Here is a 17,951-nt window from a genome sequence, read left to right on the forward strand (position 1 = left end):
TTCTATATAAAAAACACTACGTTATTTCTACTAACCGCAGTCGCTTCTATATAGTTTAATAAAAAAAATTGTAATTTAACTTTATATAAATCTTTATATCTCACTTCTATAAATATAATTTGTATAAAATATTATTTTAACCACACATATTTAGAATGATTAAGGCAGTGACTTTGACGTGTAATGTCATATAACAACGACATAGTCATCATAAGATATGGTAATTGCGTTATTTATGATTTGTTTGACATCAAATTTGACAATTCTGATTGACAAATCTGCTATACACAGTCCAATTTTAGTTAAATAGAGAGCGTCAGACCATTTAATATTATACCATGCGCTTATATAACAAATTAAAATCTAAGAAATATCGATTCTGTAAAAAAAGCTATCGATCACAGTCTAGAAAAGCGAAAAGGTCAATCCACCGGTTTTTTTTGTTTCCATGAATTTTTTATGGACCTTAAACATATTATTGTTCCATGTTTCAAAAATTCAATGGATTTATTACACTAATAAAAAAGCGAATTTTCATATTTGTTTACTTCGTAACATAAGCTAACTAAATCTAGGGGTAAAATTTATTTTCTTAATATTTACATAAATAAATGGATTAAAATAAATTATAAATCTATCGATAAAATCGACGGACTTATCGCCGCATCACTATTCGGTGTTGCCAGTGATAGGCCTAAGTGATGTTCCATTCTAACGTTTTGTGATTTGCGGTTGCAATTGCTCATGATAAACTGTCAACACCGTTAAAATTCAAATTGCCATTATTAAAAAAGCGTTTCGGTGTGACCACACTGAATAAAGTACCCTCAAATTTAAATTTTGGGCAAAAATGTAAAAACCGTTTATTTCCAATAATAAAATCCAGTGTGACCGCACCTGTCATTCTTCCAAACTAATATGAGAACGACAATATATCCCTCCCTCTCTAAACCCTAATAAACGAGAGAGACATCGGGCAAATGTGGAACCGAGCATATTTACAATTTCGCGTAATTTACAAGCAATAAAAATAATTTAAATCGAATATTTGTGCTAAAGCTTGCCCAATTCCACCTATCTTAGTTCGGAGTCCGTTTAATCCACCACGCGATTATAATAATATAAAAAAACTAAACACTCTTCCGTCTCTATCAAATAAGCTGTAATGAAAAGAGACAGAAGAGTTTCGTTAGAAGTTATCTGAAATAATCTTGTCTCTTTCCATCAAAGCGTAAATATTATGACAGAAAGAGACGTCAAAACTGTATTGTAAAAAACTGTCTGTCAAAAACTAATTTTTGAGAAAATTTTAATGAACTTTGAACTCTTTAGCTGGCTTTAAAAGGGTTTTGAATTTTATGACATGACATTGACAAAGAAACTTGTTATTTTCCAGAATGACGTCTGTCATTATTGACATATGATTTAACTTGGGGTATATTTTAACCGTTTGCGGGTTCCATTACACATTTTTGTGTCGCGGTTTATAATACATATGTATTATGAAGTTTCTATAGGAGATTTTGTGTCAGCTATTTACGTATACGCCATACGTGTAAACATAGCCTTTTGGGTACCGAATATTGGAAATAGCGTGGTGGATTTAGTATAAACGGTGTAATGCTGTCCCACTCACAACAATAGCAAATATAAGTGTTAGAGTGAGACAATACGATTTCGTCAAGCATTTTACAATTCATTCTTCTCCAAATTCTGCCAAACGTTTCATCGAAATTTGAACCTCAAACATTCAAAATGGAAATAGTATGAAAATACCGCCATTTTATACGCCTAGCACAAAAACCTTATTAAAAGCTCGGAAACGTCATTTTTCGTCAAATCCGCGAAATCGGACGCCCTTTTACCTCTTTGGAGTATCTCTATGGTACTTCTGGATTCCAGCTGCTTGATATGATGCAGCAGCTTGGTCTCTGACAGTGGCGAAACCGGTTTTGCCACATTCAAAGTTGTATTTTTGAGCGCTCTCGCGACAGTTTTGAGAAATTTGAACCACTGCCGTTCGCTGGATGTCGCTTCTGGCGTGTTCGAGAGGACCATTGCCTTTTCGGCTAATGCGCAAACGCAGCTCAGAGTTAACTGTAAAAAATCGTAATTTTTTTAAACAAAATATTTTATAAAATAAATTTTAATTTTAAATATTTTATTATTTTCTTTTCTTTGAATTAGGGAGCGTTCAAATATTACGTCACGCAATTTTTGGAGATAATTGACCCCCAATGTTACGCGCCGTAACGTTTTTCTGTACCCAAGAATAGTAAAACGTTTCGTAACCACTTAGTGACTCTTTATACGTAAAAGTTACTATTATGTGGTGTAAGTCGGAAATAATATTAACAATAACGCGTAATTCAATCCCCGCCCCGCCGTAACGTTTTACAAAAGGAAAATTCGTTACGTAATACTTGAACGCTCCCTTCAGCTATTTAGAACTTTTAGAACTATTAAACAAGTATTGGTTCCGACACCTTAAGTGAATTCAAATTTATGTTACAAAACCCCCCTATTTTCGGTAGGGGGTTTGAACCCTTATATACAAATTAAACCAACATTAGTTCTTCAAACTTACAGGATTAGTAAGCGCATACGGGGTCCTAGCGGGATCCAGAGTTTCAGCGATAATCCCACAACACTCCAACACTGCTATCCATGCTGAACTGTTTTGTATGTATCTGAAATAATATGTATATTATATACACACATATATAACGGACGTCCAAACGGACGTAGAAACAAGGGCAGACGAAACGAGCGATGAAAAGACGCGACTGAAAGGTTGGAGAAAATTGAATGATGACGGCAAAAAATAAAATAGGGTGGAAAAAGGTGGAGGTCTTCTCCCGGACAAGAACCGCATCTTAAAAAACGGTGGCATAAAATTCATAAAATTTTCCGTATTTGGTTCCAACATTTTCGTTCTAGAAATTTCGACTTTTTTTTATTTTTTTATTTGGACCACAAAATTAGGACAAACACATTATATAAATTGACATACATACCAGGTTATTTTAGAATAGGGATCAATGAAGGACCTATATGATGGCTTAAGAACAAACTTTGATTGAGTAAATATATTCTATTTAAAAAAAACTTTTTGTTTCTCCCATACAAAACGCCAATTTTATATGTAAAAACCTAATAACTACAATCTACTTAAATATATTCTTTCACTGTCACTAGAACCTCCAGACGTTGTACACGTCTTAAAAAAGTCTAAACCATTCTCAAATCCACTTTAACACAATGTCATCCAAATGAGTCCATCCATTTGGGAGTTTAATTACAAACACACACAGAAGAAATATATACATAAAAAGATTTATTTTTATTTAATTAAAATGTTTCACATGTCGGATTTCTCATCATTAAATTGTACCTTCAACAAATGCAATAGTAAAAATACTCACTTGCGATAATGTTCCGACAATTCAGCCACCCGGGAGTCGAACCTGCATCTTGTGGAAGGCAGAGCGCGTAACATACGGCACCAGAGGAAGCGAAGTCGCGAATGTGTCGCCGGTACCCGTGTGATGAAACGGGTGACAAGAACCTGAAAAAGGATTTATAAGTTTGTTTTTTTTTAAAGTTTTAATGTTTAATATGTCATCATCCTATCGTTTATAAAACCGTGTAATGAAAAAAGAACTGATTTCTCATTCCATAGCGTTCTGACATTTCATAAGCGTTGCTACTAAAAAAGTTATCCACCGAAAAAGGGACAAATTTTACCCATTTAGGGAATAAAAAATTAAATGCTACGTATTTTTTATGTTTTACCTAAAAAAGGTAAATCTAAATATTTACTTTCTCAAGTGACCTAATACAAAAATAACAAATATTTCAATATCAGGAACAATATATCGAATTAACTTTATTTTATTCTTTAGCTGGCATCACTGCGCACTAATTCCAAGTTTAGTAAACCGTTTAAAAAAAATAAAATCTTATCTTTACTAATGCGTCTTTTACTGTTTGTGATGAAAAGGAACGTAATTACCACTCACCGTTAAACCACTTTTAATGTAGAGCTTCGCACTTAATAAAATAGATACATTCACTAACAAATAAAATGTATGTATAGAGTCAGATGTTCAGACTCGTATTGAAAAATGCCCGGCCAAAAAAGTTTGTAATCTCTGACATGTCAAATGTCAATGATAGCTGTTAGAATTCTAAGGAATAAAAAATCAGAGTATAGTTCTGTATCAAATACTCACCCGTCCCTTTCTCACAGTCAACATCTGAGACAGTCTGTCTCCGTACAATAACCCGGTGAACATTTTGCTGAGTAATTCATCTCTGTCCTCATCCAACAGATTCTTCACGGGAACTGGCTTCTGATTTATCGCCAGATTCACTACCTATATTGAAATTAAATTATTTAAAAAAATGGAATCCGCAGAAATGTTATTTTTTTTAGTAAATATGAAGGAGAAAGGATTTGATTTTGTATGTTTCTAATGACTACCTAAAGACTTTTGGATAGATCTCAATTCACAATTAAAATGTTATTTGCCAGTTCTTCTCTTCCATTCTACGGTCTAGATTTGAAAACTGGCAGTAAATTTAAAATTAGAAGCATTTAAAGTATTCTTTTTTGACGTTCATAAGTGTACATTGTGTTACCTATAAACTAGCCGTTTCGCGCCCGCTTTGCTGGACGAATTAAAATAAATTTTATGTTTCATTATTTTATTTTTTTCTTCATATTTTTATTATTCTTCTTTTTAACTTCCCGCTAAGAAAATTGAAATATTTCGAAAATCGAGTTTTTAACAGATGTTGACGTTTAGAGGTTCTAGGAAGCCTCCCCGAATGTTTCCGCGGTGAAGTCCGTATGGATATAAAGTAAAACAGCAATAAAAAAATGAAGGAACGTTGGAATAAAAAAAATAAATAGCCATAAACCATCTAGGAAAAATTTCATCGAGGAATGGTGGTAGTTTCATGTCGATACGATCAGTGGTTTAGGCGTGATTGAGCCTCAAACGAAGACCATTTTCATTATATATATATATAGATAGATGATTTTTGACTTTTTAAAGCCAAAAATTGCATTTGACATATGGGAGTCTGACTTAGCTAAGTTGCGACTCTGAATCTTATATAACATTGATTATATCCCTAGATCTATAATAACATTGATTTAGTTATCATTATCATTATACCTGTCTTTTATCCACACAATCACTCTTAGGACTGTCCTGTTTAGGCCTTCGTTGCACCGACTCTATATTCTTTAAGAATACATTCGAATCATCCTCCTGCACTTCAGACTCTTTCTGCGCTGCTTCTAGTTGCTTCTGCTTCTCTTCTCTTTCCTGAAGATTGAATGTAAAATATAGTGTAGTACTTAATATAATAAATTTTTTGTCTCCAATTATCTGGCTCGAAGGACCAAAACATTATATTTAAAGTTGTTAACTCAAAACGAACAAGGGTGATTAGATTTTTATCCGTTGGTCTGCTAAACTAAAATATATATACAGTAAACCCCTCTATAACACGTTTTCCGTCGCCCATACAACGCGGCGATTTCTCACGTGATACTTCTGTACTATGAAAGTTAGAATGATTTATCAAGTCCATAATTAGTTTCGATTGTGTTGTTATAAAATTAAACTAAATAACTATTAATTCGTGTTTATGAATTGTTCAAAAATCGGTTTTACGATAATACTCTACAACGCGATTTCCTATAACGCGGTCCGATTCTACCGCTTTATTTTGTAACTAACCTTTAATATGAGGGCATTAGATATCGCCAACGGATCATTCAGTTCCTCCAGCCTCAACAAAATAAGGTATAAAGCTTCGATGTCCAATAGAAGCTGTTTCGTTCTTTTCATCTCACGAGGTATCTGCAAGACAGTATTGAAATATTAAATAGTTCAGGATGCTTATAGGGCTCCCACACTATTGTAATGTGTCTACAATATTTGGTTGTGCAGGAGTGGACTGTTTTTACGTCACGATGCGTCAGCGAGCTGTATCTCTGGAAAGGCGCGTGCATGGCAGCCCTAACCTGATGCTGGCCGTAATAGCGGGAAGTCTGGACTGCCCTAACATGAGTCATTGCCATGGATTGCAAAATCAGTGGCTCTAGAACCTCTTTAGGTCTAGGGCTCAGATTTCTGAATGTATTTCATGATCATTTTTAAATATAAGTGATCAGCCTCCTGTGCCTGACACACGCTGCTTTTTGGGTTTAAGACATGTCGGTTTTCTCACGATGTTTTCCTTCGAGCAAATGTTAAATGTGCACATAGAAAGAAAGTCCATTGGTGCACGGCCGGGGATCGAACCTACGACCACAGGAATGAGAGTACCACGCTGTAGCCACTAATTTTAGTGCCCTTTTTTTTATTATTGAACATACTTTAAAGCTAATTAACATTGTTGGCAACATTACCTCAGACGGATGAGTGGAGCTAGCAACACTGGGTGCTCGTGACAATCGTGACCCAGCTGGTTCCGAACCCACTACCTCGACGTCGATGATCTTACGTGGGGCTGTTACACTGCCGCACTGAAAAATACAAGATATATAAGATATAAGCCGTCTTTCCATTAAAATGTTGTTTCTTTAAGTTTTACAAATTAAACAAAAAAACGTGGGTAGATATAATTTGTTTTTCTCAATGGAGGAGAGTTCCCTATCGTCGTATTTTTAATTAGACGAAGTCAACTGACGTTTACGGTGTTGTCAGTTTTTAATGAAATAAAAATAGTGTTGTGACAAAGTAAAAACCCCTGAATTAATGATCGGTGATGGCACTAGTCGCCGCGCAGCGCTTTGTAATAAGACGTCAAAAAACTGATTGCAATTACATAGTACTAGTACCTAACATATATCAGAGCACTTTTATACAAGTTTGAAATAGAAATAATATTCTTTTATTGTTTGTAATGATTAACTATTCACACTAATTGTTCATTCATCTGATTGAACAAGAACTGAACGCATCACTATTACTTTAAATATGGCAACATTATTTTACAAAGTGACATTAGCTACTGTCAGTTGGCTTCGTCTAATTAAAAATACGACTATAGAGGAGATCGCTCGAATGCGGATGTTATTTCACAGTGAACCGAACTAGGACCTAGAACCTAGAACCTAATCTCTTTTTGATGTAAGTGACAGATAAAATACCTGTAGTTTCCCCAAAGAGTTCTCAAACTGCAGCGGCACATATGTCCTTGTCTGGTCTTCACTTGTCGAGTTGTGTCTGTGTGAGTTGTGTCTCTCTCTGTGTCTATGGTTGTCTTCTTGTTTAACACCTACACATAAATCTAAATATTATTAAGAAATCCTCCTCATCATTAAGGCATACTCCGTAACCAGCAGTCTCGACTTTGGCAATCCATAATGTTGGGCAAAATTGCGGGTAATCGAAAAATGTCTTGGCCTGGCTGTCTTTTCAATTGTCAATAAAAAAAGAGATTTGGGAGATTGACTGCCGACCTTCAGTAATTGGTGGCTTCTTTTTTAATTTTTATTTTCACTTACATTATTATAATAGCTAAATGTGCTTGCAATCTTAACACTAACGGCCAAAACCAATATGCAATATCAATCCAATTTTAGCTGTCATAGACTGACAATTCAATCCATTTCTAAAGAAAAGCATGCCAATATTCAATACATGGACTGAGATACCAATCTAATTATTCAACCAATCGTTCAGAGGGCGGATAGGAGATTGAAGATTGCCCTCTGTATGAAAATGAATGTTTACTCATGCCAACAACCTATCTGTCCATTTTGACAGTTGCTTCGATTGGCCAAATCAATCTCGGATTGCTATCGGTGAAACTCGTATGATTTGGGTTTGGGATTGCGACCTAACTTAATATTCATTGGGAAAATTTATTCTTCTTCGTCATCTTCCAGTTCTAGTGATAGTGATTTGGAAGTTTAAATGAATTATCCGATTGGGATAGTAATTCTGAAGCTGAAAGAAGACAACGTACTTCTGTGCGAAGACATAAGAAGACAAGAATTTATTATATCCAGAGCCTGAATGAAGCCGAATTCACATTTAGATTTAGGTTAACAAAAGAAGCTTTGGAGACACTTTTACACAAAGTGATGTCTATATATGACTTCTTGCAGGTTTCATCTTTTCATCAACTTTTGTAAAAAAAAATTAAATATTAGCTACAACCAAAAATATTTGTTACTATAGATACTACCTACTAACTCCACTTCAAAACCTCAAGACTCCAGCAGAACATCTTTATAACGAATCTCAAATACGAAGCAGAAATGTGGTGGAAAGGACATAATATGGTGTTTGGAAAAAATCGGTTCCCCAAAATCGGTTTGTCAAAAAAGGTTTTGCTTCAAGTATCTCGTGTACAAGCCGTGATAGTGGCATGTGCAGTGTTGCACAATATTGCTATTGATATGCGAGATGAACATTTTGAACTACTGCAACAAGTAGATGAACAAGCTGATGATATTGATCAAAGCGCAATTGACAACGTGGGAAATGCAAGTGTGCGAAGTAATCTTATACGTGATTATTTTGCTTTATTACTATAATATTTTATAAATTACAACATTTTTGAGATAAATTAAATAAAAATTCAATGCTTTTATTTAAATAAAAATACAAATTTTTAATACAATACATCCTCGCTCCAGGTACAAAATCTATTATTTTTCTAATTTATTTAACAATATATTTTTTTCTATGGCCCATAATTCTCTTTTATGCCCTCTTTCTTCCTCTTCAAATGCCCATTGCTTTCTCTTATTTAGAAGCTCTTCCTTTCAATTGACTTTCATTTCCTTCGACAGACAACAATATCATGTCTTTGACTTTTTCCTCGATAGGGGGTAAGAGGAGTAGCAGCACTAGGGCCACCTCCTGTACGATATGTTTCAGCATGTATCAAGGCAGACTTTTTTCTTGTAGCCCTCATTAAGCTTTAGCACTGCGAAAGTTTACCCCACTTGTGCTATTAAACAGCGCCTCCAGCGTCTTCCAGCACCGCTCTTTCTCCTGCCAGGTGACTGAGTCACTCTTTTTATTTTCTAATATATTTTTATGGTCAGCAACAAGCGAAGTTAGAAGGTCAACTTCTTCCCGGCTGAAATTGACGCTTCTTTCACGTTTTTGCGTAGACATTTTTTTAAGTTAAAGAACCAACCTCGAATCACAAAAACAACATACACAAACTACTCAGAGAAAATTTATATTTGTAATAATATGTACTAAAATACTCAATAACCTAACAAACAAAAATACCATATGACAATGACAGCCCGTTTCATTACAAGTAATATTAAATGACCAACAAAAAGGTTAAGGTTCTATGTTTTTCTATAGAATTTTGTAACTTTATTTGTTCGTAACAAAAAAACAAACAAAACGTTGCATAGCTATTTGCTACTTTATCCATACATTGTGAAACAGACCCTAAGTCTTACTTATTTTATTTCGTTCCAAAAACAGCAAACTTTTGGTATGCTTGAACACAACATATTGCATTGAACGAAACGCGGTCGAGAGGCAAGGATCACGCAAAAGATTGCTGTCAATCTTTTGTCAAATAAACAATCGGATAGCAGAAATGTTTATTGGCATGCACATTGGAGACCGGTCTTTAGATATGAATCAGTCCAAGATTGGTTATAATCATAGATTGATGATACATTATTAATTTTGGCCGTAAGTAGATCACAGCCGGTATTAGTAAAGAGAAAAAGAGAAAGAAAAAGGAGTAAAGAGAGAAAGAAATTATTTATATACAGTGTCTCTATATAACGAATTTCAAGGGACCGAGCATTTTTATTCGTTATAGAAAGGTTTCGATATAGTGAATGAAGAATAATTAATGTATGGGGTTTGTGTTAAACCAAACAAATTTAACGTATTTTTATGGTATATAGAGTTTTTTACGTTATAAACAATGTTCACAGTATTACTATATATTTAAAAAAAAGCAAATGTTAAAAGTCTATCTGATACCTAATCCGCACTGTTTAGCAAAAAATTACTAGTAATATTTAAAATTGTATGTGTAATATTTTTTTTTTTGTAAATTGTATGTTTATTAAATTGTCATATATTTTTGAAAAGATAACTTGTAACATATGCTGTAGATAAAATTTTATAAATAATAAACTTTAATAACCAAATAAAAAATATAAAAGAAATGACCCGTAAGTAAAATATTTCAATACCTCCACTATAGAATGGATGGTTCTGTTGGTTGGCCTTGTGCGCTTCCTTGATACCGGCTTTCTCTTTGTTCGCTTTTCTCTCTAAGAACACCTACAAATTTAAAAAATATATACTTAAAAAAATACTTTTATAATAAACTTAATCACCACTCAGCACTGATAGATCACCAAGGTCATAAGTTCAAGTCCCGATGAAACAAATGCTTCATGATGAAGAGCTTCATATCCGCGAAATTGACATGGTGTTTTTTTATATAAAAGAGGGTAGACGGCTCATCTGATGTTAAGTGATACCGTCAACCATTAAAACTTACTTTTTTTTATATGTCTTAAGATTTTTTTTTATAGAACAGGGGGCAACGAGGCTCACCTGACGGTAAGCGATACCGCCGCCCATTCACACATCCATCCCATCCACTCACATTTCCAGAGGGCTCGCGAGTGCGTTGCCGACCTTAAGAAATGTCGCTTTTAAGAATTGGTATGTTCTTTTCTTGAAAGACCCTAAGTTTTGGTTCGGAAATACTTCAGCGGGCAGCTGGTTTCACATAGTGGTGGTGCGCGGCAAAAACTGCCTTGAAAAACGCTCAGTTGTGGAACGGCGGACGTCGAGGTGATACGGATGTAATTTCGTATTTTGCCTTGACGTCCGATGATAAAACTCAGCTGCAGGTATTAATCCGAACAACTCCTCTGACCACTCCATGGTAAAAGAGGTAAAGAGTCCCGACATCCAAACCTTAGGGTAAATATTTTTATTGAATAAACTTTTAAATATAAACATACCGTATAATAAAAGTCGTGTATATAGGGTGTTCCCGTATTAAGTTGCAACATTTGTATATTAATGAGCCATTGTTTCTCGCGTTGCGTCATCAAGCCCGCGTATTCGTCCACATCGCTGGACGTACTTCCGTCGTCGCTGGTGGAGTCTTGGCTAAAATAAATATAAATTCTTACTTAATAAAACTTTTAACTGAAAGAATTCGGGCTTTCAAATAACTGACCAATAGTTATATCTATGTACGTAAGATGTAACAAGAATGGCTTCAGACTTAAATCTATTATATATAATTCTTGTATCACGGTGTTTGTATTTTACTCCTCCGAAATGGCTCGACCGATTTTCGTGAAATTTTCTGTGCATATCGGTTAGGTCTGCGAATCGGACAACATTTATTTTTCCCCTAAATGTTAAGGGTGGTCCACTACTAAATTTTTTATTTTAATCAAGGCATCATATCAGGGTTTAACCATCAACACATAGTATTACACACACATATTATGGGTTTTTTTCTTAAGGCCCTATCCCAGAACGAATTGCTGTGTCAGTCTCTCGGGGTGGACTGTGGGGCGCAGTGGAGAGCTGGAGCACTGAGGCGCGCCGGCCCGTTATAACAATTAGTTATGTAAAACATTAAATTAATTTAATTTTATCAATTTTTCTGAAATTGATACTTGGCTTGCGATAAAATATATCGTGTAAATTTCAAAATCATGTTCTATATACATTTTCGTCATAAAATGAATTCAAAGTATCAAAAATTGGCTGTTTGTATTTCTTTTCTATCAAGCGAAGTTATTTAAATCGTGTATCGATCTTTCAAAATGGACATAAACTACTCAACTCCACCATATATTTTTCCATTCGCCCTACTTCAAGAAACAATGACGAAAAATGGAAAGAAACTACTTTTTTGGAGTTGGCGACCAGAATGGTAATAAGTAAAATTTATATGTATAGTTTTCCTATTTTTAACGTTTTTATGTTTCGATGATGTATTCCATTGGCTATTTGTTCAGTAGAATTGTTGTTTGTTATTAAGTTAGCTGTGGAGACAAAATAAATTAAAAAACCTCTGCCATTTAACATACCTGAGGTTATATCCACCATTCCGCTGTCCCAACATCGGGTGGATTATGTTGTTAAAATTCCTTCCCAGCATTGGATGATGGCTCGCGTTGTGAAAACTGTTATACATCAACATCGGATGCGTATTTTGAATCATTTCAACCAAATTCTGTGACGTCAGCTTTTGGGAATTATTGTAAACTTGACTTTTAATTTTTGGTTCCGGACGCTTTTTCGGTGATTGGGATTGGTTTTGTTTAGCTTTTATCTGTTCGGGTTTTGGTGGTGGGGCCTGTGAAATTTAAATAAAATCAAAGTTAAGATAGCGTTATGCAATCTGGAGTTTGATCTTTGACTTAAGTAATTCAGTATCCTTTATCATCTACAAAGTCGATTCTGATTTGATGAACCATTTTTATACTCTGATTTTTAATTTCGTAGAATTCTGACATCTATCATTATTTGACATGTCAGAGATGGCAAACCTTTTTGGCCGGGCACATTTTTAAATTTCAATACGAGTCTGAACATCTGAGTCAATACATACATTTTATTTGTTAGAGAATGTATCCATTTTATTAAGAGCGGTGGTCCACATTAAAAGTGGTTTTACGGCGAGTGATAATTACGTCCCTTTTCATCACAAACAGTAAGAAACGCACAAGTAAAGATAACATTTATTTTTAAAGGTTTACTAAACCTGGAATTAGTAGCCAGTGATGCCAGCTAAAGAATAAAATAAAGTAATTAAAGTTAATTCGACATATTGTTCGTGATCTTGAAATATTTGTTATTTTGTATTACTTGAGTAAGTAAATATTTAGATTTACCTTTTTTAGGTAAAACATAAAAAATACGTAGCATTTTATTTTTTATTGCCCAAATGGGTTATATTTGTCCCTTTTTCGGTAGATAACTGTTTTAGTAGCAACGCTTATGAAATGAGCTCAGAGTATAGTAGCTTGCCTATGTGAAAATTATCTCTGAACATATCTTGAACTTGGTACTTTAGTATCTCTAGTAGTAATAAATAGATTTGTATAGAATGGAGAATTAACGAATGGAGCTTAAAACTTCTTTGTCACATGAAATGTGCCGAGTCTGATTTACCTTTTTACTAATGTTTGTGTAATTTATTTTAATGCGTTCTGGTGTTATATTATCTATATCAATATTAAAAATAAAATAAGTATTATAATATAAATATGTAACTAAATATAATAATGACATAGAACACTCGTGATGACAGAAAAAAGATAGAAAATTTAAGCATAATTTAAAGAGATTTTCTTTTTAAAAACTCACCCGAAAATTCTGATTAAATTGATTAGCGTTTGAGTTAAAATTCTGCCTCGGCATTCCCATACCGGGAGGTGGTCCCATCATTCTTGGGTTTCCCATCATATTGTGAAAATTTCCGCCAAAATTCCCATTTGGCATCATCTGATTGGCATTTTGACCCATCTGATGGGAGTTTTGACCCATTTGATGGGAGTTCGGACCCATCTGATTATTTTGATTAGAATTTTGGTTCATAGGGACATTATGTATTTGATTCAAATTTTGGTTTTGTCCTATGTGATTCATTTGTCCCATTTGATTAAAATTTTGTGGCATCTGATTTTGATTTAAATTTGGAAATTGGTTTAAATGCATTTGTCCCATTTGGTTGGCATTCTGACCCATCTGGTTGGCATTCTGACTCATCTGGTTGACATTCTGACCCATCTGGTTTACATTCTGACCCATCTGGTTGACATTCTGACCCATCTGGTTCATATTTTGTGGCATTTGGTTAATGATACCATGTCCCACATTTTGAAATTGGTTGTTTTGCAGAAATTGGTTCAACTTGCTCTGTCCCAAATTCATGTTTTGTGGTAAATGGTTCATTAGCTGGTTGTTGGGTAGATTTTGACCCATAGCTTTATTCATTTGGTTCAGATTATGACCAATTGGTTGTTGTGGCGCGAAAGGTAATGAAACCGGTGCTTGTAGTCCGGGTGGTCTTTGTAAAATAACCGGTGGAAACCTTGGCTGGAATAGAATAAATAAATTAATTGTTAATCATATTACATATCTACAGAAACATAAATAATGCTCATCTTTATCTTATATATTTTTTTATTTCTATATTTGACACTAAAGATTTTTTTATATCAATGATTTCAGAAAATACTATATTATTACGTACTGACATTAAGTGCTTAGAGTAAAAGAAAATTTTTGTTGGCCCATTTTGACTTTTTCACATTGTTACACATACTTGACATCATATAATATTACAAATATTTTAATGAGACAAATGCAAGCCAAAGTTGATGACTCACCTGAAAGTAATTTTGGTTGTAATTTTGAGGCGGTTGATTTTGTCGCAATTGCCTTTCCAGTTCCTCCACTGTACAAACATTCTTAAGAGGTGGAGCCGCAGCCTGCAAATATTATATATTTCTGTAAAACATTTTGAATAACATTGTGTGCATTATTAATTAAACAAGTAACAACTGAAGTTATTCCAAGTTATCCAATTTTGTATATAAGTTGAACACAATTTACTCCATTACATTAAGAAGATTGTGAAATATACACTTTATAACCCCCGCTGTCTATACAATTCTGATACTGTTATGTATCATTGCAAATCTGAAAATAATTTCTGATGTCTCTTATTGGTAAACATTTTAGTAATATTTTTACAAGCCATATCTAATGTTGTAATTTTACTTTAATGTAATTACGTATGTAAGTAGGCTGAATTCTTCCTATTTTATGTACATTTCCAGGCCAAAATCATTTCAGTAACAAATGATATCAGACGTGTTTCAGTTTTAATCAAGTTACACAAATGTTTTTAACATATATTTTTCTGTTTCCTGTTGCATAGCACATTAATTTCAACATTCAAATTTGGTAAAAATATATTTATTTATTTTATTTTATTAACTCTTGTTGCACTAATACAGAAATAAAGTAGAATTCAAATAATTAAACAAAAAAAGGGCAACTGGCGACTCAACCAATCGCTTTCAGGCAACTTACCACAGGTGGTGTAGGAAAGAAGTCATGTCTCCACACACTGGAGCCAAGAGATGTTCTTGGCTGCACATCACCATCATCCAACACTAGCTGAGATAATGATGCTTCTGTAGAGAAAAACCGGAAATATTTTTAAAATACCATGAAATATGTTATAATATGTGTTATAAATAATATGAAACTAAGACAAACAGGATATTTTGCCTCAGAGGCCATTAGAGAACTTGCCTTGATCAGAAAGGCCAAGAAATGCAGATGGGAATTCCTTTTTCCGAAACAACTGTTAATACAACTAGAGAAAGTTATTCCGAAGCATTAGTTGTGTTTAAATAACAAAAGGAATGTATATATGAAATCATTATATCGTACCGAGTCTTGAATCAGCCTCATCCATAGCATTTTGACGCCTACTGCTCTCCACCTGGTTTGCGTGTTGCTCATGTTCCACCTCCCAATCGAGATCATCTGAAAATTATGTTTGTAATTTTTAAAAATTATAAACCGGCTGATTCTGACTGGATTAAATGATTTGGCTCAACACAATGGTCCAATATGAAGGGGTTGAAATGTCTCATGAAGAATCTCAAACTGTTGCCGCCACATTATTGTTTACTTATAAATTCATGGTTATTTGCACATACTGTGAGGAAGTATAAAGAAGAACTGTAAGTTCACCAGTTTTTAAATAACATTGAATATTTTATTATTGTTTTACCATCATGTCCAAAGGTCTCATTGTTAAGAGCATCATACTCCTCCTCCGAAGGTTCTGCACCACAGTCGTCATTTAAGTTCTAGAAAAATTTTCACAATTATATACAAGAATACTTATATTATAGCACTATCACATGTAGTTCTATCACTGCATCAATATTGGTTTTGTATGTTCTTTACTAACAAATCTTTAAATATTTAGTCCTATTGCCTTTTCCAATACACAATTGTAGTAATCCTACTAGAATTAGATTATATAAAAAACACCCTTCTCCAATAGCCTTAGATGATAATTTTCAAATGGGTTCTTTTTACTTTTAGTATTGGTTATGCTTTTGAAAGGCTAAAATCCAGAGTCAAGATTTAGTGCCTCTTATTCACTATTTAGTGCTAAGTATCACAAAGTCTCAACTTCAACATTTTTGACAAACTATAAATCAAATATATTTAATGAATCAGGGTGGTTATCATTTATGTGAAAATACATTACATTAAGTTTTTTATATTGAAAATCCAAAATAATCATAAACAGTCTTGTAATAATGATCTGGATATATTTAGTAAGAAGTAAGTCCTATTACCTTTAATTAAAAATAAAATATAATTAATTTATCTTTACAATGAATATAAATTCTAATAAGTAAATAAAATGTTATTTTGAAAATATTTATTTTTATTAGTGCTTAAAGCATATAATATGTTCTCCATAAATTAAGTTAAAAAGCACTCAATATGCAGACTGGAAATCCCTGACATTATTGCAATACTATAAGTACTAAGTATCCAGGTTAAAGAAAAAGACTAAGTTTTGAAACCTTTTTAACAGGAAACATTAAACAGTTACTCAGAAACGTTGTTTTATAAATAACACTGATGATATAGCGATCAAAACAAGCATTTGTATCGGAAAACAACGAATACATAAGTGCTACATACCATATAGACAACTGATTTCAACACTTTCTTAGTCATTTTTATAACAATTAAGGGATGCCATAAACACTTCACATAGTCCACAATACTATTAACCAGAATTTAATAGGAAAAACAAATATATACATAGGAATGGGGATATAAAAAAACAAATTGTTGCAAAGTAGGTGTTACTGGCACGCTGGCACCTAAACTTTATCTACGATATATAGGATGTTATATATCAAATTAAAGGTCTTTATTCACGTAAAAGTATAATAACTTACCGATGACGAAGTATCGAACCCGAAAAAAGAATCTGCCATTGGATTTTTTCATGTATCATGGGCAAAAATGACATGACTTGTCACGCTATTGTGTCGCAACTCGCAACAGCTATGGCGCCATCGTCGATGTTACGTCCGGAAACAGCATATAATATAGATTATACTTGAATCATTAATGAAATTTAATGTACACAGCCTTTTTGATAATAATATTTACTAAGAATCTTTTCACGTACAAAATTCAACTGCTTAACTAATTATTAAAATAAGCATGAAGTATATTTTTTAATTTCCAGCTGTTTATAATAGATTTTGACATACAGGAGTCGTAGTTCACGTTAAGTGTAGTTTCTGAACTTCACTTCAATATAAATTTGGGAACAGTCACTAGTCCCTACTATATTTGTAAATAACTATAAAAGTTATCTATGAATGTGAAATCAGAAAGCACCTATATATTTTTAAACTGAATTGCATTGTGGGTATTCGCAACGAGAGTTAATTGAATCCCTAGACATTTAATTAAATATGGATATTCAATCAACTCGCTAAAGTTCCGTCAGACAAGTGACTGAATGAAACGTTTAACGAGTTTCCTAAACGTTCGACAACAAGACGCATTTCAACTTTGGTAGGGTGACCAAGATATTTGATTGAAAAAAAAATATATATTTATATATTTTCCTATATACATATATTGTCGTTTAATATTTCATTATTTAGGAAAATGAATAGGTAATAAAAATCTATTCTTTTTGTTTTATGTTTCTTTAATTAAAAAAAAATTAAACCTGCTATGCTGCAGATATTTGGTACATTTGTCTCGATCGTTTTACCTTTATTAATGACATTTTAAGTATTATTGCTCAACCAAAGTATAAACTAAGGGGCCTCATAGCCTAGCGGTCTTACTAAGTGGCAGCTAGGTGAGGGG

The 17,951-nt window shown here is 33.5% G+C and overlaps 1 protein-coding gene across 1 annotated transcript; it reads right to left on the bottom strand.

The window, feature by feature from the left end:
• Nucleotides 1–269: 269 nt before the first annotated feature.
• LOC125055056 (general transcriptional corepressor trfA) lies at nucleotides 270–17,169 on the bottom strand. Its single transcript, XM_047657263.1, has 17 exons — nucleotides 17,018–17,169; nucleotides 15,820–15,898; nucleotides 15,474–15,569; nucleotides 15,108–15,211; nucleotides 14,399–14,500; nucleotides 13,374–14,105; nucleotides 12,092–12,360; nucleotides 11,003–11,153; nucleotides 10,217–10,307; nucleotides 7,175–7,302; nucleotides 6,431–6,547; nucleotides 5,757–5,879; nucleotides 5,187–5,339; nucleotides 4,236–4,379; nucleotides 3,426–3,568; nucleotides 2,588–2,690; nucleotides 270–2,097 (listed from the first exon to the last, which is right to left on the bottom strand). The coding sequence occupies exons 1-17, from the start codon at nucleotides 17,054–17,056 to the stop codon at nucleotides 1,792–1,794; spliced, it is 2,880 nt and encodes a 959-aa protein (XP_047513219.1). The 5' UTR covers nucleotides 17,057–17,169; the 3' UTR covers nucleotides 270–1,791.
• Nucleotides 17,170–17,951: the final 782 nt, after the last annotated feature.

Source organism: Pieris napi, chromosome 13 (genome assembly GCF_905475465.1).
Source record: "Pieris napi chromosome 13, ilPieNapi1.2, whole genome shotgun sequence".
Classification (NCBI taxonomy): Eukaryota; Metazoa; Arthropoda; class Insecta; order Lepidoptera; family Pieridae; genus Pieris; species Pieris napi.